At 44.9% G+C, this 23,059-nt stretch overlaps 1 protein-coding gene across 2 annotated transcripts; it reads right to left on the reverse strand.

Annotated features, from left to right (window-relative positions):
• Positions 1 to 274: 274 nt before the first annotated feature.
• relt (RELT TNF receptor) lies at positions 275 to 22,353 on the reverse strand. Of its 2 annotated transcripts, none has more exons than XM_047593681.1 (11): positions 22,166 to 22,353; positions 10,770 to 10,844; positions 10,597 to 10,689; positions 10,026 to 10,210; positions 9,638 to 9,690; positions 9,267 to 9,518; positions 5,560 to 5,640; positions 4,761 to 4,839; positions 3,291 to 3,629; positions 2,334 to 2,459; positions 275 to 2,036 (listed from the first exon to the last, which is right to left on the reverse strand). In XM_047593681.1, the coding sequence occupies exons 2-11, from the start codon at positions 10,809 to 10,811 to the stop codon at positions 2,033 to 2,035; spliced, it is 1,254 nt and encodes a 417-aa protein (XP_047449637.1). In that variant the 5' UTR covers positions 10,812 to 10,844; positions 22,166 to 22,353; the 3' UTR covers positions 275 to 2,032. The 2 variants fall into 2 exon arrangements, with proteins under 2 accessions (XP_047449637.1, XP_047449636.1); XM_047593680.1 differs by having other exon boundaries at positions 3,291 to 3,674; positions 22,166 to 22,350.
• Positions 22,354 to 23,059: the final 706 nt, after the last annotated feature.

A 23,059-nucleotide genomic window follows, 5' to 3' on the forward strand; every position in this document is an offset into this window, starting at 1 on the left:
TTAGAAAGTATTAACTGTGCCTGGTGGAAAGTGTAACCTTAGATGCAGTGTAGTAAGTCACTTAATCTCGTTGTTGTGGGCTACATTTGATTCAGTCTGCTGTTGTTCAATTATCTACCAGCAGGGGGCGACAGCGCTCAACGATCAGGGCAGAGCAAGGTTCATGAGGCTTTAAGAGTGCAAACTCATTGTTTTGACTTTTTATAGCTCACCAGGGATTCACAAAAAAAGCCACATTACTCCACGTCACCAGCAGCAGGAAGCCAAGACAGCATTTAAAATACAACTCTCCTTTATTCAGAGTAAAAACATCATACAGAAAAAACTGTAATATCATATAAATGGAAGCTACGTAGCCGATGAGATGAATGTTCCTTAACCTACCTTCCTACCAGCAACACTTCAGCTTGAAAACATGTAATAATAAATGCTATAGTTAAAAAATAGTACTAAAGACAGATCAAATGAGAACATGTAACTGTAACTTCAGCCAATAAATACCCCGTCCTCATAGCAACACAATATGAAAATGTGAAGATGTGCAGTTAAAAGAAGCCTCCGTGATTATAGTACACCCTTTAAAACCAGTGAGGACATGAAGCCAGCCGAGGCGCATGACTTCTCAACCGCTAATTCTCTGCAGCCGCTCCATCCATGGTATATTTAATTAAACTATAAAACAAAATAAATAAATAAATGTGTGCGTGTATTTATACGGATGTGGTTTCTTACAGTTAAGAGATTGCGTAACTGGAGTCTGGCTACTCTGCGTGTGCGTCAATGCATAGGTCGCAAAGGTTAGAGAGATTAGAATGGAAAACTGTAACAGTTGTTTGCAAAGTAAAGGAAAAACAGGCTGAAATGTTGCACCTAAATAGTGGAAAATAAGATGTTAATTATACTCAGCTCAGCACCTCAGCTCATTTAGTGTGACGGGGCCTAAAGGTTTTTGACTGAAAAATACTTGTTCAAATGATAAAAATCCAACCACGGTGTGTGTGAGTCTTTTTTTCTTTTTTTTTCTTTTCCCTATACACACCAATATTTACATATGTACAATAATTTACAAGATTTGTTCTACAAAAGTGACATCTGCCTACTTATTTACTTTGGATCCAAATGACAACCGCAGCTTTTAACAAGCTTCAGGGCTGCAGAGTTATTAAAAAAAAAAAACAAACAAAACAAAAAACGCCGTGATCGAGTATGAGGAGGCCATGTAAAGCAGATTTTGGCCCCTGATCACGTACTTGGATCAAGTAGCATGAAAACTTATAAAAGTTGTTAATGCAGCCGGCTGTGGGTCGGTGCACACGGCTGAATGAATGTTGACTCTTCTATTAAGACTGCATTCATGAACTTCAAGGGCTAAAACCTCACTTGCAGTTTCTATGCAAGCAAAATAAAGAAAAACGTGTAAAATAAAATAAAAAAAAAATGTGGAGACACCAAGTTGCTTTGAATTCAACACTTTTTGTGGTAATCAATTGTGATATGATCCAGAATCATCATGTAGGTCCTTCTTTTTAAATGTAGCTCAGTCTGTGGCTGATGTTAGTACTCTCAATGTACTCTCTGTGCGTCTATGTGTGTTGTACCCAGGTGTAGGTCCTTTACATGCGAGCACAAATGCCTGGGTTAAGAATGCATTTGTGTACCGACCAAACGTCCTCCTCTAGTGTCAGCTATTAATAACTGTCCAGCACAAACCTTTAAAAGAAAACTCGACCCCCTGCACGTACCAGACGGGCTTTTTCCGTTTCTGTTTGGACTGGGACAGTGAAACAGCAGCGATTTAATGTAACTGATGGTGCATGTGCTACATCTGATCATTTTTTTAATGTAGTAGTAAATAGAGTTTAACGTGAAACTAGAAACAACGTCCGCTGACGGGAGGTCGTGGTGGTTTTGTCGGTCGTCTAAAAGCACCCTCCGTGCGAGCTGGTCAAGTTGTCCCCCGGGTGATGAGGTCATCTTAGGCGAGGTAGCGGTATCGTACAGCGTCTCTCTCTCTCTGTGTTTCTCTGTCTCTTCACCTGATAAGACAGAATGTGAGGAGTGAGGCTTTGAATGAGTCAAAGATAGTGCTGTCGGAAACATTTACGTCCCGTCACAGCGCACCGACCCCCTTATTCCTGGCTGATATCGAAGCATGATTCACCATTTAAGGACCAGATAATTATTATAGTAATGCTGACTCAACTCTCACTAACTACAGACAGTGTTGGCCGGAAACACAAGACGCTTCTATCCCAAGCCATTTTAGGGCTACACTCTTCATACTAAGATATATTTATTTTAATGATAGCAGCATGTTAGGAGAGGGACTGTACCTCCTGATGCCAGATGAAGAGGCGGAGAAGGTTTTGCCTCCAAACAGGTAGTGTCTCTGGTCCTGGGATGATGTCTTGGTTTCCACGGTGACCGGCTTCTGCTCAGGGATCTGAGCAACTTGAAATCTGCGAATTACGATAAGTAAGGTTATTTATTTATCGAAGGTTATTTGTGGACTCGGATGTGACTTATATTTATTTATATTTTCATAGCAACATCTCAGACTCAGTCTTTTTTTTTATACTCCGAGTATCTTTGTGCTAGAAGAAATATTCTGAAAGACTACAAGTTAAAGTTCTCTATTTTAGAATTAGCGAAATAGTATATATTTAATGGGATAACAACTTACTGAGCCAGAAATCTTAACCTCAGAAGCACTTAAATGCATCACAAAAAAGTGTTATTCCTATCTGGTATCTGTAGGTGTTTACATAAGTTTATATGGGTTATGTACAGTATATGGTTTCCTCATTTTTATTCTGGCTGTTGGATAGAATTTTCTGATTCACTGCATGAGAAAAAAAAAGATATCAAAAAATCCCCTCTATAAAAATAAATGACTCGCCATTAAAACTTCTGAGTAATCCACTGTTTCAACATCCATCAGTTAACACCCACGGTCTAAAATAGACAGACGTAATATCAGAAAAATGCAAGTCCAGTTCCATTGCGTTGTATCTATTATATTATCTAGTTTCTGATATAAGTGAACTCTCGCAACTGGCTGACGGTGACTATGGAGGAACTAATATTAAATATTGATATTACGGGGTACTGAGCCTGAGTCAATAACGGTCTCAAATAAAGGTGGCTTTGTAAAAAGTGAAATGTTTGTCTATGGAAATCTATTCAAAAACAGCAGAAAGTACAAGGAACTCAAAACTGTGCGAGAGAACATTACTTGAGTAAATGTACTTGTTAACGCACACACGTACTCATAAAAAAGCTCAGCTCACCTCCCCACAGACAGCACCGTGAGCTCTCCCTCCTTCTTCTCCTTCACCTCGCCCCCTTCCGCTTTTTCCTGCACAGGCTTTGGCACGACGTTCTGCGTACGGTGTGTGTCCACGAACACGCCGCCCAGCAGGGGTCTCTTCTGCTGGTCCGCGGATTTGTCCAGCGAGGGCACGATGAGGCTCTGGGGGGGCTTCAGCGGATCTTTGAGAGAATCCAGCGGGGGGATCAGGACCGGGGGCCACTTTCTCTGGGCGCAGCGGGAGCAGCGGTAGCCATGTTTAGGGGCCAGGCCCGACAGGCCAGAGATGGTGTGGAGGTGGGACTGGTGCGGGCAGAGCCTGGGGAGGGAGCGGAACGGGGTCAGGGGAGATAGCATCGGGAACCTGAGGAGGAGGTGGAGGAAGAGCAGTCGTATTGTTGGTTTAGTCTTATAGAAAAGAAAAAAAAAATATGGAGACAAACGGGTCGTTTTTCACAAGACAAAGGAAAGGAAAGGCACAGGGTTCACTTGTCCCAGCGTGCACAATACCATTTATCGCACATATTCACATATACTAAATATCGATTCCTGATCTTGCGTCATGACACACAGTTATGAAAGTGATAGTGTTAAGAGTCCGGCTCTCTTTAGTTTGTGGTTTTCCATTGTTCTTTTGTGCAGAAAAAGGCAGTGCGACAGCGATGAATGCAGCTGTACTAGCTAGTGTGTGACCTGCAGTGACCTGAAGTAACCCCCCCAGAACCTCCCACCGCACACAGACACACACAGCTTTCCAGAACTGTGTGCGCACGTCACGTGTGTGTGCATGCGTCCGAACGTTCTCGAATCTAAAGCTCGCAGCGGCCTCACCGAAACGAACGGCAGCGCCCCTGCCCCTGAGACCTCTCCCTATTGTGCTGAAATGAACTGGATCTGATTACCATCATATAATGCTGGTATAAGATGAGCTACGGTGAACCCAAGACCCGAGGTCAAAGCACGGTGGTGCAGGCTGTGGTGTTGGGGCAGCGCATTAGCGGGCTCTGTGGATCGAGCTCTGGCTGCTCGAGCGATTTTAATGGTGCAGCTAACAGCACAAGCACAAACCACAACTGCACTTGGTCGTGTAAACTGTGCGACTCGGAGCTGTGTGACGGCCAGTGAGCTCAGCGACAGACCGGCCGCTCAAGCCTCAAGACTAAACAGCTGTTACGACTGCGAGAGACGGTGGGAGCGAGTCAGTGCCAAGTCGCCAGCGAGGAACTGGAGACTACGCCGTGTTACGTGAATTACTTTTACATCTAAAAATATATGAAGGTTTTGTCTTCCCCCGCCCGTAAATGTTTCCACGTGCACACACAATTGCTCACTGTCTCTCTTCCAGACTTCCATAGCCTCCTTGTTAAATGTGGCCGTGAACAGCATGAGCGAGTAAAAACATATCATGATTTAAGTGTGCGTTTGTGTGCTTGTGTGCGTGGTCTCGTACTTGATCAACGAGCCTTTGCTCATGGACATCTGTTTGTTCTCGTACTCCAGCAGCAGCTCCTCCAGCGCAGCAGCATTTTCTGAAACACAGACAGCAATCATTTGTCACAACTATAAATTACAGTAATGAAACTCTTCCTGTTTTTGGCAGTGTAGCACTAAGCAAGCGTCTATTTCACTACTGTAGCTGTTGGCAACGCTGAAACATTAATTTAACGGTCTTTAGATGATAGTATCCCCAGCCTGAGGCGCTGGAGTACCTGCGATCCGTTAAACCAGCTCTCTAGGGCTGTGAGAAAACAAGCCGAAGGTCGGACGCTGGCTCCTGTCAGCGGGTTTTTGATCTAATGGAGCGTGTCATCTCTTAGCGAGATTGGCTGTTCGGCTTAGCGAACCAGTGCAGGCTCTTCTTCACGTCAAATAAGCTCGTTGTAGCTTCCCACAAATACAGACTCCTGCGTGGTGAGGAGAGTCGTGCACTTTGATGCAGACTCAGAATGTGCACGCTAGTTGGCTGTAACATGGTTGAGGTGAAAATCGTTGGCCTAGACACAGGAAGTGTGAAACAACTCCGAGGTTGCAACGGTGTGTCCAGGCCCTTACGAATAAAATGTGGCAATAAAAGCTTAATGAAATATCACATCCCAACCGAGACCATTTTCCACAATTTGTACATCATCTACGGGTCTTAGATGGTCTCTTTTAGTTTAGTTAGCGCGACACACTGTGACCAGACTATGGCGTCCTTCGAGCCACGGGAGATGACATGACATCACTGTTGGCATCTGCTCAACACATACCTTTCTTCTCGGTGATGAGGCGAACCAGAACGCTGATGGTGTCTTCGTTCAGGTCATCGGATATGTACGGACAATTGTTTCCTAAAGCAAGCAAACAAAAAGACACTTCATGAAGAGACAGATATTCTGTAATGCCGTACTCATATATTACCACTCTAGGTTCAAACTTGTAGACTGAAGTATTTTGACACAACAAATGAATTCACACGTTTTGTCAGTATGCCATGTGTTTAAATACAGTGTATTTTCCTAAAAGGGCACATTGTCTAAGTTTCAGCAGTAGCACAGTTCACACGGTGCACATCACTGCTGGTTACACGATGGATCTGATAAGGATGGATGTGGATGACTGAACAGCAAAGAATAGATGCGCCTCCATGGCAACCCCCCACCCCCTATCCCTCCCACCATCCCATAATAGCACAGCACAGTGAGGCAGCTGAGTGGAGAGCGATGAGGGCGCGGGGGTCCAGAATAGCTCGCTCAGCATTAAATCGCTTAGTCCTGCTGAAACACACAGAGCTGTATTTATGCGTGTGTGTGTGTGATGAACCGGAGCCCCAACGGCAGGTGACTCGAAATGTGACTGCACAGGCTGCAGTTGTGTTTAAGCGCGCATTTATTTGTGTCTTTCTTGCATAAGCGGCGTCGGGCTGTTGTCAGGTCGTAACAATAGTGCCGTCTCCAGAGTGGCTGTTGCTATGGGAGGACAACGGCATCGGTTTCACAGGGTGGCACTCGTTCCCTTCTATTTATTCCCTCAACAGCGTCAGTAGCATGCATTCAGAGTTTCACTGTTAGACCCGTCGAGGCTCGGTTTGACATTTGAGCTTCATGGACTAAATCACAGACTCCTTTTGACTCCTTTTCTCAGCATTTTCTGTTATTCCGCGTTTCCCTCCATCATCACTGCATTCTCCTGTCAAAACTTTTCCCCACTCCGCTGATCTATATAGTCAGAGTCACCACCACAGGGTCTGATTTCAGCCTTGCCCTGCAGATCCGAGCTCGGCCTTGCTATAATTCGCCCCCGTGGGTGTTCCCCCTGACTGGAGATGATGAGAAAAGTGCTGGAGTAAGACATCCCTCTAACCCTAGCCCAGTCAGGAACTACTGCGGACAAATAAGACTTCTCACTGCAGCAAGGATTGTTACATCCTCCCCAACTTCTCCTCTTCTTTACAAGCTTCATCCGACACCGTGCTTACAGTCTTCTATTGTTTCCTTTAGCTGTGTCTCTTACGCAAACGCACTCACTTAGCTTATCTCTGCCCCACTGTGTCATGTGTCCTTAAACTGCGCAGACGGAACGAGAGAAGGCGAGAGTGATAAGATGTCCTAAAAATCACCTTACCACTTGTTGCTACAGTGGGAATTGCGCATCAGCTTATTTAACATGATGAAAGTACACCTAATATTAACATTGATTTGTATAGGTTTTCTGTTTTTCAGTCCACTGTGCAATGTGCTGCTATTATTTAATCATGAATTCAATACACAAATCAAATACACTTCAGTTCCCTATATGTTAAGGTGGTACTGAGTTTAACTTAAACGGTTTCATTAAGAATGGGAGGAGCTGAGGAAATTTACCAGAGAACATCGAGTAGACGGGAGAACGAAAGAGAAGACATAAACAATAAGGCGAGGATCCGATTGAATAATTGATCCGGCTGGGAAAGGAGAGATGGATGGATGGTGTCATGTTCCGGTGAGGAGGGAGGGGTGGTGGGTGTCAGAGAGCCAAGGAGCTGCATGAATGGAGAGTAGACGGACTGACAATAGAGCTGCAGGTGGGGGTGGTGGCTCGGGGAGTTTCCCTCTCGGTGTGAGGACGAGTCAAGTTTCACAACAAAGATGAAAACCGAAAAAGAAGAAACCGAGGCAACGGGCAGAGATCGACTGACAGAAAGACGGTCACTTTGACCTCTGAGTACTTTCATTAATGCTTCGAATCCTGCGTGACTAAATCAAGTACACAGGCAGGTTCAGCGCGGTACATAAAAATAAGCTCAAACCATATAGAGCCACTAAATAAAGGATCGTTTGATGTTTGCATTTGTGAGCAGCTTCTTGTGAATAGCTTCTTTATTTATATTTGGTCAGCTACCAACAGCAGCAGCTGTCTGCCGAGGCGGCATCTGTTCCCTGGCGCTCCTGGCGATGCCCTTGCAGCTTTCCTACAAGCCTCGCACCATCAGGTGAGCGAAGGAAAAACCCGCTTAGCCTTTAAATCTGTTTATGCTCGCTCGTTTAATGAGAGTGACTGCCAGTCATGCATGCTGTCTGACCGTCACATGAGGGGAAGCTGATTTGCACAGACCTCCAGGATGGACTGCGCCAACGGTGGAGTGTAATCCCCGGTTAAAACAGTAGATAGATTAGTGCAGAGAGAAGTAAAAACAAACAAGAGCTCTCTGACGATCGGTGTGGATCACACTCATCGACAGGAAAAGTATCGCAGCAACAGCGAATGTATCTACTTTGCGGGTTTGTATTAGATTAGATAATTAGATAATCAGACACCTCATTCCTCACATCATTTTACAAAGAATCCACAGTTTATTGTGAACCCCAGCTTGATGTTAACCACAACCTATTCTGAGTAACGCTGGTGCCTCCCATGTGTGTTTTACCTGTTATACAAGCCCCATAAGCAGACGAGTACTAGACATCTAGTACAATACAAGCATAAAGGAAGAATGGCTGCACTTGTCATATTGCATTCTTTCACAGACAGAGTGAAGTGAATGACACTGAATTACCAGACCACACCAGGCACCTCCACCATGTTGCAATGACACTCTTTGGTGATAGCAGGTTGCAGCCTGACGCAGACACACAAGCACAAACTGTTTAGGAACAACTCAAAAAAAGACGAAAAACAGCACAAGGTCCCAAACTGATCCAGTATCTGTGGGATGCACCGGAAAAAAGCCTTAACCATAGAGGCCCCTCCACTAACCCCATAGGACCCAACGGCCCCCCCACTAAAATTCGGTTTGCCAGACACCACAGGACACCCTCAGAAGGCCCACGTCCATCCTCAGATGAGTCACAACTTATTTTGGAGGCACAAGGCAGACCTACACAATATTAGGAAGGTGGTCATAATGTTATGCCCGATTGGCGTTTCACTGTTTCCACTCTGAGCTAGGTCTGCGTTGCTTGACATCGACGCCTCTTTCGAATAAAGCCCCATCCTCTCCGACTTCCTCTCCCCTTCTGCCCTTCCCATCTCTTTTTTCCTCGTTTACCCGAGTCACTCACTCTCTGACGTCGGTGGACGAAAGAGTCGATGGGAATGCCTTTATTCCCCCTGATCAAACAGGAAGAGCCCAGGAATAACAACAGCGCATCCTTGGCAAAACACAGCATGCATGACATGCAGTGTTCCCCGCCAGGTCAAAGTTCAACGGCGCTGAGATGAAAAGCTTCTCATGTAGACTTGCGTGCAGCAACAGGCAAGGGACAGAGTCCGCATGCGAAGGCACTGCCCTTGGGGTTTGTCTTTGCCCTGAATCCTGATGGCGCCTGACCGCATCGTGTGCACGCGCGTGTGCTAATTTGGCTTTTTTTATGGCCAAACGTGACAACAACCTGAACATAAATGCTACTTACGATAAACACTCGTCCTGCCACTTTCTATCTTTAGCTCTCTTGTTTTTTTTTTTTTAAGTTTCCTCTTTTTTTCCCTCCATTCTCACCTTCTTTCTGTGGCGTGGCCGTCTCTTCATCTCCTCCCTCCTTGTCAGCAGTGCAGCGGTATCCCTTCTTCTTCAGGATGTTGCAGATGAGGATACCCAACAGGCCCATCACGCAGAAGATCGGCACTAGGGCAAACACAGCGTACTCCGCCGTCTTCTCCTCAGCGCTGCGCACCACCGTGCTGTTGGCCGGTCCCCCCGCGCCGCCGGACGGCCCTTTGCCCACCGTGCGGACCGCCCTGACATGCAAAGCTGCGGAAAAAGATGAAAAGACAAAAAGGGAGATATGAGAGAGCGGCTCATAACAGAAACCTGGCCTTCTGGTCGTGATGAGCATGTTAAGAGGCTGTAAGCTGCAGGAGCGTGCTTACTTTTCTCGCAGGGACTTTGGGTGGAAACTTGCCCTGTGGCAGTGGAGTGAAACCTGCACATCGGAAAGAAAGAAGGGAAAAGAGTGTAATTAGAGAGAGAGAAAAAAACGGAGGGAGTGTTCAACAATGAAAGAATGAATCAGCGGTTTTAGCATGTGGCTTGTTATGCTCGGTGGTGCCTGTTCTTGATGTTGCATGCACATTGTGGCGAATGACATAGTGCACTGGTCTGAGCATGCGTGCGTGTTTGTGTGTGTGTGTTTGTGTGACAGAGAAAACAACTTAATTTAGAACAAATTAAAGTTTACGAGTTACAGCGTCCCTTTTCGATGTCAGCCCTGCAGTTGGACTGAAACAAGGGCGTATTAGCAAGCCCGGTAGTCCTTACCCGGTCAGGCAATCCCCGCAGGTGGCATCCGAGGTCGCAGTGCCAGAAGTTGCAACCTTTCGGCCGAGGACCTTACAGGAGGTGTGCGGACGGCAAAGCTCAGGGTCCAGCGTATCGGAAAAGCTGCCAGTGGGGCACGGCTGACATCGCACTTCCTCTGCAGGACCCTGGATCTGCCCACAAGCCTGGCATTAAAAAGAAAAGAAAAAAAAAAGAACAAGAAAAGGTGAAGCACGTCTGTGGAGCTGTCAAGTTCCAAGATAAAGGTAGGAGAGCACAGACACCACGTCATTTTGTTTCTCATCATCTTTATAGTTTCACATAATCAGCTTCAGAGACGGGTCAACAAAGGTGTATTGAAGAAATTAATGTTTTTTTTTGTTGCATAAGATATGATCTACTTTAATTTCATGAGTAGAACCCAAAGTTTGCTGTCCACAGCAGATCTATAAAAAGATGTACGGACAAATGATTGGGTTACTGCAACACAAAAATGTGAGGTTTGGTGAACTGTGACTGGAGCTGACTGTCATTTACACTCTGTGGGCTGTATTTAATTTCATTTCTTTACCTTGGAGGGCTCCTGGCCTGCAGGGCATTGCAGACACATACACCCTTCCCCCCACCGACACTGCACTGCCGCAGTCCCACCACAGCCAAACACCTGGAGGACACACAGTCGCTGTCAGTGAAGGGTGCACCCGAAATATGCACATATGCTTTTTTTTACTTTTGCACATTTACCGCGAGAAGGACAAGAGCTGAGCAGCAAAGGTGGTTCCTCATCTTCTTCAATGTATTCTTCTATGTTCATATGATCTGAGGGAGAAATGACAACGGGATGATCACACATGGGAAGAAAGACATCGTCTGATCATGTGTATTTTTAGATGAATTACAAAACTACAAAGCCCTCTCTGGTCAGACATGGAAGAGACGCATCACAGCTCGACACAATCGATGACTTTACACACACCATTCATGTAAGCATGCACGCTCTCACAGGAGCACGCGTCAAAAAAAAACACCTGAGTCATTTTTATTTTTTGCGTAAGGAGCAGTTGTAAACGCTGTAAATAGCATTTAACATGAATCAGGACCTTTTTTTGTACGGGCAGTGAATGAACCTGGGATTTTCTGTGGCTATTTCTGAGCCGTAGCTTCTCAAATACGCATTTAAAGCGGTGATTCACCCTGCAGAGCATTCATTTGTCAACACTTGCTGACTTTCTGAAAAACTTGGCATTAGCTAAGAGGAGGTATGAGGAGTCACCACTCTGGCATGTTTTTCTCTCAAGACTTCCAGGTTTGCTGGATTTGCTGCAGAATTTAAGAGTACTGGAGTGTGAAACATCAGCTGCGATGCAAATTAATTCATTAATGAATAAGGAAATTAATGCATTTTCAAGACTGGCTGCACAGAAGCCTTAGGAAAAAAAACAATGTGTAGATGTAAAATAAGTTTCTTGCAAGTTGCACCCTCATCCATGGTCACAGTTAAAGGATAATTCATTTCATGTCTTTAGTCCTTTTAGATATGTTAATATCACATCCTCACATAATGACCGACACACCAGGATATTCTACAGATTAACACCTCAATACAACATTTTTGCTCTCTTGACGTTGCCATTCAATGGGGGAAGGGATAATTTAAGTGACAGATCACTGATTAGAGTGAGAACATAAGAAGAAAAGGAAAGAGATGATGGGGGAGGGGAAGGGGGGCAAAGAAATTGTGGTTAGCTTTGTACCAGAAAGACAGAAAATGTAGAGGAGAGACGGAGTAGGATACTTACCCCAGGTTTGCAGGTGACTGACACAGTTGCCGTGGCAACTCAGCGAGGATGCTGTGCGTACTGATACAAATGCTGAGTCGGGACCAAACTCAAATAACCCCCTGACTTTCCTAAAACTGTCCAAGAACGGCACAAACACTCGAATGAACCCTGCACTTGGTAAAACTTTGAAAGAGCTAAAAAAAAAAAAATAGATAACACAACTAGCTAAACAATTAAGATAGAAGATTTTTCTGTGACACAGAGTTGTAGCTAAAATGAAGTGCAGAAATGGCACAAAGAAATCTGTGTAGCTGAATGTAGAATTCGATGTACCTGCTGGACTCTTATACTGTCACTGTGACCACAGACACACCCCTGACGTCCCTAAGACATGCCCATTCTGTCACAGCTAAAACGGTTTGTGTGTGGGTGAGGCTGCTTTGATGCAGCTCTTAATCTCTGACCACGCAACAAAACATAACGCTTAAATATTAGTGGGCCGGTGAATCAACACTCTTCAGACTCATTCATTCTCCGAGTATGAGTGGTGAACTCATACACAGACATATGCACACATTGCAGATGAACCATAGCACCACTCAGCCTGTCCTCAGTGAATATGTGGAGCAAATGTGTGGCAAAGGAGTCCCTGAACTACACCTGCGAACTGTGTCTGTATTTGCTCCTCCAGGTAATGCAGACACACATAAAAACATCTGGAATCCGACAAGGTCCAGCCAACACCAAGCTGTGCCTTATACAAACAAGAAAATAAAAATGTAACGGCCCTCGCGCCAATGACAGGCTTCTGAGGCATAATTTCAGGGGGGAAGGGAAAGATAAAGGGAGAACGGAAAAACCACGAGCTCGGAAAAAAAAAAAAATCAGCGGAGGGCCAAAGGGCAACGGCCGATCCAGTTGTAGAGGAAGAAGGGAAGGAAAGATAGAGGGAAAAAGGGGGAGAAATTCCAGCCTGATAGCATGACATATATATAGAAGCGTATGTTAAAAAGCCATACGGGCCGGAGCAAGAGGCTAATTACAAGCCACACACGCGCACATACACCTACACATGAACACACATGACAGCACACGCACTCATGGACACACACACACACATGCACAGAAAAAAAGGGGGAAAATGATCAATAAAACGACAATGATAGAGAAAGCAAAACAGAAATGGGACCTACAATTAAGTAGCTCTTTTTTTGGAAAGTGTCAAGTAACAAATTGGACCGGGTTAGAGGGGAATGTTGGCTTTTCATAGAGAACCTCACTTGACCCCTGGGAGAGCACTCGCTGAGGCTCGACTGTGCTCGAGCTGCAGCAGAGCAAGGAGAAAACTGATTTATTGCGCGATGAACGTGGATGGACCACATGCAAAACAAGCGTGTCTTTGATCTGCACGCGTGGAGCCCAGCGAGGGTATGCACCGGCAACGCATGCAGCGACAATGCGTCGTAAAAGTTACAAAATGATGCGAGAGCGTTTCCAAAAAGGATGCTCACAATGCGCCCACTGTCTAACCGCTGCTCTTAAAGGTCAATCGCAGCCAGTCAGCTGAAGCCTGCAGTGTCTGCATGTGATGCGTTTTCATTCAAATCCAGTTTGTTTGAGGTTTTCCCCACAAACCCACAACAGAGGGGACCGCCACACGTGGAACTTCCACTGGATCTACAGGCACGTGGCCGCCCCGTGTCCATACATGGCCGTGCTCCCTTTCAAATATCCATCCTTCTCTTCTTTTTGTGGTATCCATCCATCACAGAGAGCTACTCAGAATAAGTCAAGTCGATGCGGAAGTGCCAAAAACTGAGGGGATTGAGCAGCTGTGTGTAGCATTGTATAACTTTGGGCCCCTTAGGGGAGGGGGAGGTCTTATGGCCTTGCTATAACATGTGGCATGTGTAGTTAAAAGTTTGTAAGCTCTCAGGATCATCGTACTGGTTTGAAGTCCCAGGAAGTTACCTGCCTCGCTTGTCGACAGTGGTTTCAATTATATCAAGGCTTGAAGTTATAGGTTATTGGATATTGGACAACCAGAGCCACCGCACTGAACTTCAGAATCACTCTTCAGGAATCCGATGAGTGACGTAACGGAGGCTTTGTCCATCTTTATATAAAGTCATTGACTCAGACTCACAGCATTACAGCATTCTCCAGAGGCTAAGTGTTTTTGGAAAAAGGCTTCATTGCTCTCTCTGATTAGAACATCGGATTACAACACACAAAGTTACAGGGGACAGCCAGGGTTGGAGTCGGGGTGAGGGTTAGGGAAACTATTTTCCTGAAGTTGTGCAAAGGTACAAGAACCTCTGTTGCTCATGAAAACCAAATATCTCAAGAATAGAAGGAAGATCCGTGCCGCCATGTTCTGTCTGAATGCTGCTCCGTTCTCTGCCATCAAAATCACTGCTTCCTTAGTTTCAACATCACTTGTCCCATGATCTGTTTGCCCACGCGGTCCCAAGTGCCCTTCTTTATATTCAATAATTCAATAATTCCAACACTCTGGCTTTCAGACCATATATCGCGGATCCTTCCCATCAGCTCATCCTGGTTGTCCAAATGTCATCCCAACGCAAATCACTGCCTCACCAGCATCACTAGACTGTTACCGATATCTTCTCCTACCGCCAACCACCGACACATTAGCACACTCGACACTTCCCGATTACGAATTCTGCTCTTGCTTTCAAATAATCTGTTGAACTCAATTGTTACGTGAAGGGAAAGTAATGTAGAAACTGACTACGATTAGCAGATCGATTTTCTACTGACATGTCATATAGGAAAAAACATAAAACAGTCCTTTTGGACAAAGTGCCTACTGAAACATTAATTAAAATCTAGATAAATCTTGCAAAGTGTTCTTTTCTTCATGCTTGTGTTATAATGCAAAGGAATTCACGCTTACTTGCCAATGCACCACAACACAGAGTTGCTTTAAAACATCTTTCAACACAGACTATACATAATCCCAGAGGCGGAAGTTAGAATTCTTTGTTTGTTTGCTGTAACCTCTCATCCTTGTACTTTCTTCCCCCCACGTGCTCTGCCACGGCCAGCCTGAGCTGTCAATCCTGTAATTGCATTTTATTGTCTGCATGTTTCCCTTTTCATAGGCCGGCGTGCTTCGCGCCTGTGTCAGCCATGTGTTTTTGGGTTTGAGGAGGCTCCATTCAGATGGACGTGTGGGCTGAAGAATCAGCACAAGAAGGGGAAAAAAAATGAATAAAAAAAGACGGACTAGAGGAGGGAAAAACCGAGAGGGAGCGGAGGCGAGAGCGGAGGAAGAGCAGGGCATAAACACCTCTCAGAATATCTGAGAAAATCCAGCAAAGATGCCAAAACACCCGCCACGCTTTCGTCATTTTATATGAACGGTTAAAAGCAGCAAAACAGGATGACAATTAGAAAAAAACACCTCAAAGGAAAGAGATGAGCGTGACGACTTTTACACTTTAAATAGTAATTACCCAAAAGCCTCCGCGCATGCAAATAACAAGTCGTGCCAACGTCAGATGACCAGTCACATTTTCTGTTTTGTTCAAGGGAGCTAATAATAGCGACAATAAAGGGACAACAGTGGAGGCATGACAAAAACATGGACATTATTCAGAGGCGGTTTTGGAGACTTGTTAAATGTGTTTTTGGGGCTGGCTCCTTGATGTCATGTGGCAGCTGAGCGGAGAAATCCTACTGGATGAAGCTGTGAAGGAAGGAAGGAACCACAAAGGAGGAAGCGTAAGAATGAGTGGAACTCTTTGCCATTCAGTTCGAGGTGACTGAGCAGCAGGGATGATCACGGGTGGAGTGGGGTCAGGCCACCGTGTCAACGGATTCCAAACAATGTAAAGGATTTTCTGGTCAGACATGAGACATGATTTAACTTCCATTTCTGTCTCGTTGGGATACAATGGTTTCAGTCAGACTGTCTGGCTTAGTTAGTTAAGCAAGATCAACATTAAAACCACTGACAGGTGACAATTCAGTGTCCTGCTGGGAAACTTTAGGACCTGGTATTCATTGTGTGGATGTCACTTGGACATGTACCACCCACCTAGACCAGACCAGCACCCCCACCCTTTAGCAATGTGGGATGCACTGGAACAAACCTGATCCACAGAGGTCCATCCCCTCAACCTATGGGATCCAAAGGTCCCCACTAACAAAGGTGTGATGCCAGACACCACAGGACGAAGTCACATGTCCACAAGGGAGAGGTACACAATGTAAATGTAAACTTTATTTCTATAGGAACAACATTAGAAAGGTAGCTATAATGCTGTGGCTGATCAGTGTATAATTACACCCATGTATAACATGTGAACATGTCTTCAGGTGTCTGTCCGTCAGGTGATCCTCATCTACTGGTGGAGAGATCCCTCTTGAAGTCCATTAGATTATGTCCGAAGCGCATCATCAGGTAAGCCTGTCGTTATCTATCATTCCTGAGAAGCTCTATGCTTCCGTCAAAGTCAATCCACAGACAACTTATACAATAATGCTCAGATTAATCCTTGACCTAGCCTTGATTTAGATTAAAACTGATGTTCATGTCAATACACACACAAAAAGGACCAGGATTCCCTTCTCACTCATGATGGAGAAAGGCCTGACAATCAACCACCAGTCCCCACGCTGACAACGGCTACCTATTAAGGTCAGTGGGTCACGCAGCATGTCTTGGGGAACACCTCGCCGTGACGCACAAGAGCATTACTTCACAGTCGGAGAAGTGAAATACAATAGCAAACAACTGAGGTGACGAAAAAAGGTTTAAGGTAATTACACTCCTTTATTCATCAGACATTTCGTGGACCCAGAGATAATGTGCACGTGTATGACAACGACGCGATCGGGACAACCATACCCTCTGTTAGACTCCGTGGAGGTGCCCATTATTGGCAAACAAAAACCCGATATACGACAATACTATCCACGTTAGCGCCCGGGCAATGTCTCATTATGGGGTGCGTAGGTGTCACCCCTGCGCACACCGTCTCCTCGCCACCGTCATTCCACCTCTCTGTCCTTGGGTCGGCGTGATGTCAGGCGTCAGGTTTTCCAGGGGGAACTGTACACCGGCAGAAACTGCCAGGTTTGAGCTGTCTACTGTCTGTCTACCTGTCTGGAGACTCTGTTGCACAGTGTCCCTCGGAGAACACTAAGTTGGAAAAACTAACTGACCAGAGAGATGTCACAGAATTTCCTGCAGTTCAACAACGGTAACACTTCTGACAGAGGCCAGATGGAAAACACGTATCTCACCTGCCCTAAAGTGCTGTCAGCACGACTGCCTGTTAGGTTAAGAATAGATTTAAAGATCTTTTTACTGGTGTTCAAATCACTAAATGACCCACCGCCTGAATATTCGTCAGACATTATTCCCATTCATACCATTTAGATCTCATTTGTCCTGCTCTGCAATACCTTAAAAGTTTCCTGGACGCTTTGAAGGGTTTAAGAGATGTTTGTTTAGCATTCATTTAAATGTTAATGTCTTGGTACAAATGCAGAGCCCGAAGGAGTCAATTATACTTATAAAACGGCAAAAGGACAAGAGATACAGCCTCCGCTTAATCGTAGTTGTCAAGCGACAGGAAAATGCGCATCCGTGTAGCTGTTTTTCTGCTGTTTTCCTTCGTCCACGTCACCGCCATCATTAACCATGGATGTAAATCAACTCCTCATGTCCTAGCAGCTCAAATAAGGATTCACTAATTACAGTGCACTCAAGCCACGACACACACAAACACGCGAGAACAACACTTCCAACATGTTATCTCTATTTGTCTCCATTTGTCAAATGCGAAGGATTCATTTAATTACTGTTGTAGCCACTGGAAAAAATTGTCTCAGAGCTGAAGTCGAGAAAAACAGGATTTTCAGCGAACGTGTAATGATGTGTCTGATCTAGTTGTTGTGAAACTGAAAGGAGAAGTTGACAGGACAAAGGCTCGAGAAGATCTACACAGAAATTAAGAAATTAAGCTAAGCCAGGAGCAGGTTAGCCTAGCTTAGCTTAGCTTAGCTTAAAGACTGGAAGGAGGCCAGGACGAATCAGAAAGAACAAAAAAAAAAAAAACATCAGCGTAGAGCAAAATCCATTCACAGAGTGTCAAACTATCACTTGTATGGACGTCTGCTGCAGGTCACTAAGTCCGAGTACAAACATTCCCTCTAAGGAGAAGTGAAGTGCAGAAAGAACGAAGACTGTAAACTTTTACCAGACCTCTGGGAATGTCAAGTATGTTAAATAACCCCATATGTGGAAGCAGCGTCTTATAAATTTCTATGCATGGAGGTGAGGGGAGAGGGAATCAGCTTTAAATAATATCAGCAGAACATAGTTTTGCAACCCCGAAGTTTGCCCCCAACGTGCGACAAAGCCACAGTCACGCATCCGCATATATGTATTTATGGATCTAAATACCCAGTGTTTTCAGTTGTATTGAATAACTCTATAAAAGTGCTGCTACAGACGAGAGGCTCAATTTCCTGCTTTGTTGGCTACATTGTCATTACTCAGCGGTTGTTTTGAAACATGTCTGTAGCACTTCTCACATTGGGGAGTGTATGGATCCTCTCCAAAACATGACACACACACACACTCACACACACACTCACACACACACACACACACACACACACACACTCGCACTCACTGACATGTGCCTCGTCACAAAGGGATTGACCCGGACACGCTGGTGTGTGATTTGCTCTGGCAGCTAAAAGCCAGCGATTGGTTAGACTGGCGAGTGCAGCGAGGAGAATGTGGTCGCTTTCAGATTTGTGGGGGCAGCGGGCGTCTGCAGTCTCCTTTTCCTCGTTTCTTACGGCTTATTTTTAAAAATGCGTACAGTAGGGAGTGACGGGGAAGATGGAAGAGACAGGTCATCAGGTCAAGACGGGGCAACGCTGCCTCTGCCTTGGCTCCAAGCGGACCAGGTCTTATCATTCACGACAGGCACCGCACGGCAAACACAGTGTGTGAGCGGCGGTGGAAGAAATAATAAGTCACTTGGATCCATGAAACTATTCCTCCAGGAAAAACTACTCTAAATAACCACTATTAAGTTGAACTCAAAAGCTGAAGCAATAAATACAGAGAATTAACTAAATTACAGCTGCAATAATTCCCCGTTTTGGCCAGTTTTGTTTAAAAGAGGAAAATCCAAGAATTCTTTGGTTCCGTCTTTTGAAATATGATTTTCTTTTTTTCTTTGCCTTAGGCAAGGCAAGTTGAGCATCTTTAGGCTTTGAACTGTTGGACAGACTTCAAGTGAAGGCATCACTACAAGCTAGAATAAATTGTGAACGGCATTTTTCATCCTCTGTTTGAACTTTATATAGTCTTTTTAAATAAGTAATAGGGAAAATCCTCCCAACTCTCAAGTCCTTTGTATTGAGTATTATTACTAAGTAATTTCCATCACTATATATGGTGAATATTATTTTATCATTCACTTAACTTCGGTGTAATGCGGTCTAACATCCCGTATGAACGCAGCTGTTTTTTTCCCCGCTAATAGCTCTGAGGAAGACATAACTCACAGCAAAATAAAAGCTTGGGATTAAACATGACGCCGTGACCGACGTGACCTTTGTAAACTACAAATGCAAAAGAGCTGAGACATCCGGGAAGTGACTCGCTTCCTCTAACCCCGACTTTCAGAAGAATGTGCTTGTCTGACTGAAAGCCTCTGCAGCATGACTTGCAGTTTGCTCACCTGTTATAAAAAATCAAATGAAGTAACCGCACAGTTCCCCCTGTATGAGCAAGATCACGTCCTGTAAAGGAGGATTTCCCAACTGATATTGGGGCGGTTTCATATATGTACGTGTGTATCAAGTGAGTGTGTCTGGAGGTGAGTGTGTTTGCATGTTGTCTAGCCCCCCCCCCCTTACTCTTGAAATCATCCAGTCCTCTACCGATATGTGTGCGTGAATGCTGAGCCAGCTCGGATTAGGCTTTGTGGTCGATGCAGAGGGAATTTCTTTGGCACAGAGGCTCCTGGCTGACATTGGGGAGGCAGGGAGGCACGGGGGCGAAACACCGTCTGGATGCAGTCCCAACCACACTGGTTGAACGGGTGGACAGACAGATGACAGGACTGATGGCTTAATTAGAGCTTAGCCCAGTCCTTGACTTCCACACACACACACACAAACGGAGGTGAAGCACCGTACACACTCTCTCCGTGCGTCGTCTGTCTTCATTAGCGTGGTGCATCTCTTAATCTCCGCCTAACATTCTTAATCTCTTTTCCTTTTTCTCAACTCTTTCTAATCTTCATCCCTTCTTTGCCCGGATCTTAAACACACACAGCGTACAGTAAGTGTTGGGCGGGGTAGCATGTAAAATTGGGGTTAAATTTGGCTCGGGACAAGTTCATGCTGCACCACTAATTGAGGCACAGCTGTGTGTATAATTACGGGCGTGAGTTTTGTTGCAGTTAACTGCAATATCAGCTGAGCACACACGATACAAAACATTATACACGGAATTAGATGGCACGCCACACCTTATACACTGCTTACAAACACATCTGGGTCTACATTGCCTTCCTATCAACTGTATATGTAGAGTTGGGATTAAAGCAGCTGTTTAAACCCTTCAGCTCTCACAAACGACCACCTTAAATATTCAAAAAATGCCAACTTTAAACCTCCATAAAAGGTCCAAAAATGATACAGCACCCTAACAAATCTGTGGAATCGAACAAACTGACTGGAGTAGTTATTTTCAAGTAAGACCAATATACTTTTGTGACTATAATGATACCATGGTGCTGCTTTAGTGTTGCTGATTATAAGCTATAATTTAAAAAAAAAAAAAAAAATAGTAACTTGGCCCGACAATCGTAGACATAAACAGCTCAGCGCACTTCAGACACAACACAAAATGGAATGGCTTGGTTGCATTTTCTTTTAAGGCCGGGGTGAAATACTTTCAAATCGAACCGTGTCCTATCTCCTCCTCACACACACACACACACACGATATATTTGCTCAGTGAGCGTATGGGGAAAAACACACTAAGAATATTTACCAGGGGCTTAAAACAAACCAAGAAAAGAAGGGATTTAAAAGATTTTCCATCCTCACACCTGGCCTTTCTTGAGTTGAAACTACGTCACAGGAAACAGGAAGTCTGTCTTCTCGTGTAGAACAGGCAGCATCAAATGTCGCGACTGACACTGAGTGTTTCAAATGCCTGCATTGTGTTAAAGTGACGAGTGAAACTGCTCGTGGCCCTCCTCTGGCGAAAGTGTGTGTATATAGTTGGGTGTGTGGGAAAATTCAAAAGCCTCTTGTGGATACAAGCACATAGGAATTTGGGCTCGCACAAAGGAAGTCCTCAGCCAAAGATGACAGTCTCATCTTGGTACTGGTGCATGTCAGCGGGGTACTTGCCCTCATTGCTCAATGAGGTGGGTTCATTACGTAGCAGTGCATCCTGCCAAAACCACCGTAGTAGGGCACAGTATGTGATGAGATGACAAAACTTGAATCCAGCAGCTACTAGGACAAGTGTGTGAGAGGCATGTTGACAGCACTGTAGAATTATCAGCTTATCTTTTTTTTTTTTTTTATTCTGTGTATCTCCCAGTGCAGCACACTTCATCACACTATTTAAAACATGCAATGCGGTGTGAATTCAAAACCAGCGCTAGAAGTTAGGCAGGTCACCTCATTAAAAAGAGAGGAGGAGGATCATACTACCAGTGAGGTCATCACGTACCCGCGGCTGAGCGTCAGGCATGCGCCACCGGTGTCACTAGGCAGCACGGCGGCTCACATTGGTTCCCGTGGCAGTTTAAAGTCTATTAAAGTAACTGCAGATACTCGGTAGCCTAAAGTAGAGTTATCAGAGAGTAACCTTTTAAAGGATGAACATGATGAAATTATTTAAATGAGCACGCGGGCTCCTAATCGATCCAAACTAGCAAACCGGATCAGCATGCGAGCATCTCAGCAATACAGAGACAATATGTCCAAACTTGTGTTATACGTTATAAACAGACACACAATTCAAACGCACACATCTGACTCCATTCACTCATTTGTACCATTTTCACCTTAAGTTCCCAACGTTAAGGTCATTTTATTTTATTTTTTTTTTGCAAATAAATAAATAAATTATGATGCCACGTTCATGTCATCTTAACACATCAGCACCGCGCGCAAAGGTGGTCGTGGCACCAACACGGGCTTCTGCGATCAGAGAAGCCCCACAACCAGCCTGATACAACTTTAATACCGGCTCCGGCAGCCATTCTGATTCCTACTACCAGGTTTTAAAAAAAAAGAAAAGAAGAGGAAAGAAAAAAAAGTTGTCGGACTCACCGGTTTGGTTGAAGAAGCGGACATAAAATCAGTGTTCACAGACCAGCATCATCGGACGCGGGGAGCTGAGTTAGCAGGTGTAATTAAAACGAAAGCGAGCTGATGAAAACCACAAAACCGGTAAACGTGGTTCCCTCTCTCTGGCTCCTCTCCCTCTCCCTCTCTGTGAAACAGGACATAAACACTGAGCTGGCTCAGTGAGCTCACAGTGCGTCACCGCTGCAAGCTGAAACCTCTGTCACTGTGCGTGTGTGTGTGTGTGTGTTTGCGTAAACCCCCTCTGTTGGTCTTTCCTTACCAGGTGGCTGCTGCTGCTGCTGCTCACTACGGCTTAAGGTACTAATGATTATAGATCTTCTCATGTGGAAATCTAAAATACAAATAAGAAAATATGGAACCTAAAGTAAATTAGTGAACATGAGCAAAATAATAAATATGAGCAAAAACATCTAATAAACTGATCAGGCATAACATTATAACCACCTTCCTACTATTGTGTAGGCCTCCCTTGTGCCTCAGAAACAGTTGTATCTCATCAGAGAATGGACATGGGCCTTCTGAGGGTGTCCTGTGGTGTCTGGAAACAGGATGTTGTCAGTGGGGGGTCTTTGGGTCCCACGGGTTGAGGGGAGGGGCCCACTGTGGATCAGGCTTGTTCCAGTGCATCCTACAGATACTTGGCCAGTTTTGGATCTAGTGAATTTGGAGGTCAGGTCAACGCCTTGTGCCGTTTTTTTATATATTATTTTCATGTTTTTTGAGTTGGTCCTAAACTCTTGCTGCCATCAAAAAGTCTCCTTACTATAGGGAGAGGGTGTCTGGTCTAGTCCAGGTGGGTGCTACATGTCTAACTAGCATCCACGTAAATGAATCCCAGGTACAAAAGTTTCCCAG

Source organism: Mugil cephalus, chromosome 9 (assembly GCF_022458985.1).
Source record: "Mugil cephalus isolate CIBA_MC_2020 chromosome 9, CIBA_Mcephalus_1.1, whole genome shotgun sequence".
Taxonomy (NCBI): Eukaryota; Metazoa; Chordata; class Actinopteri; order Mugiliformes; family Mugilidae; genus Mugil; species Mugil cephalus.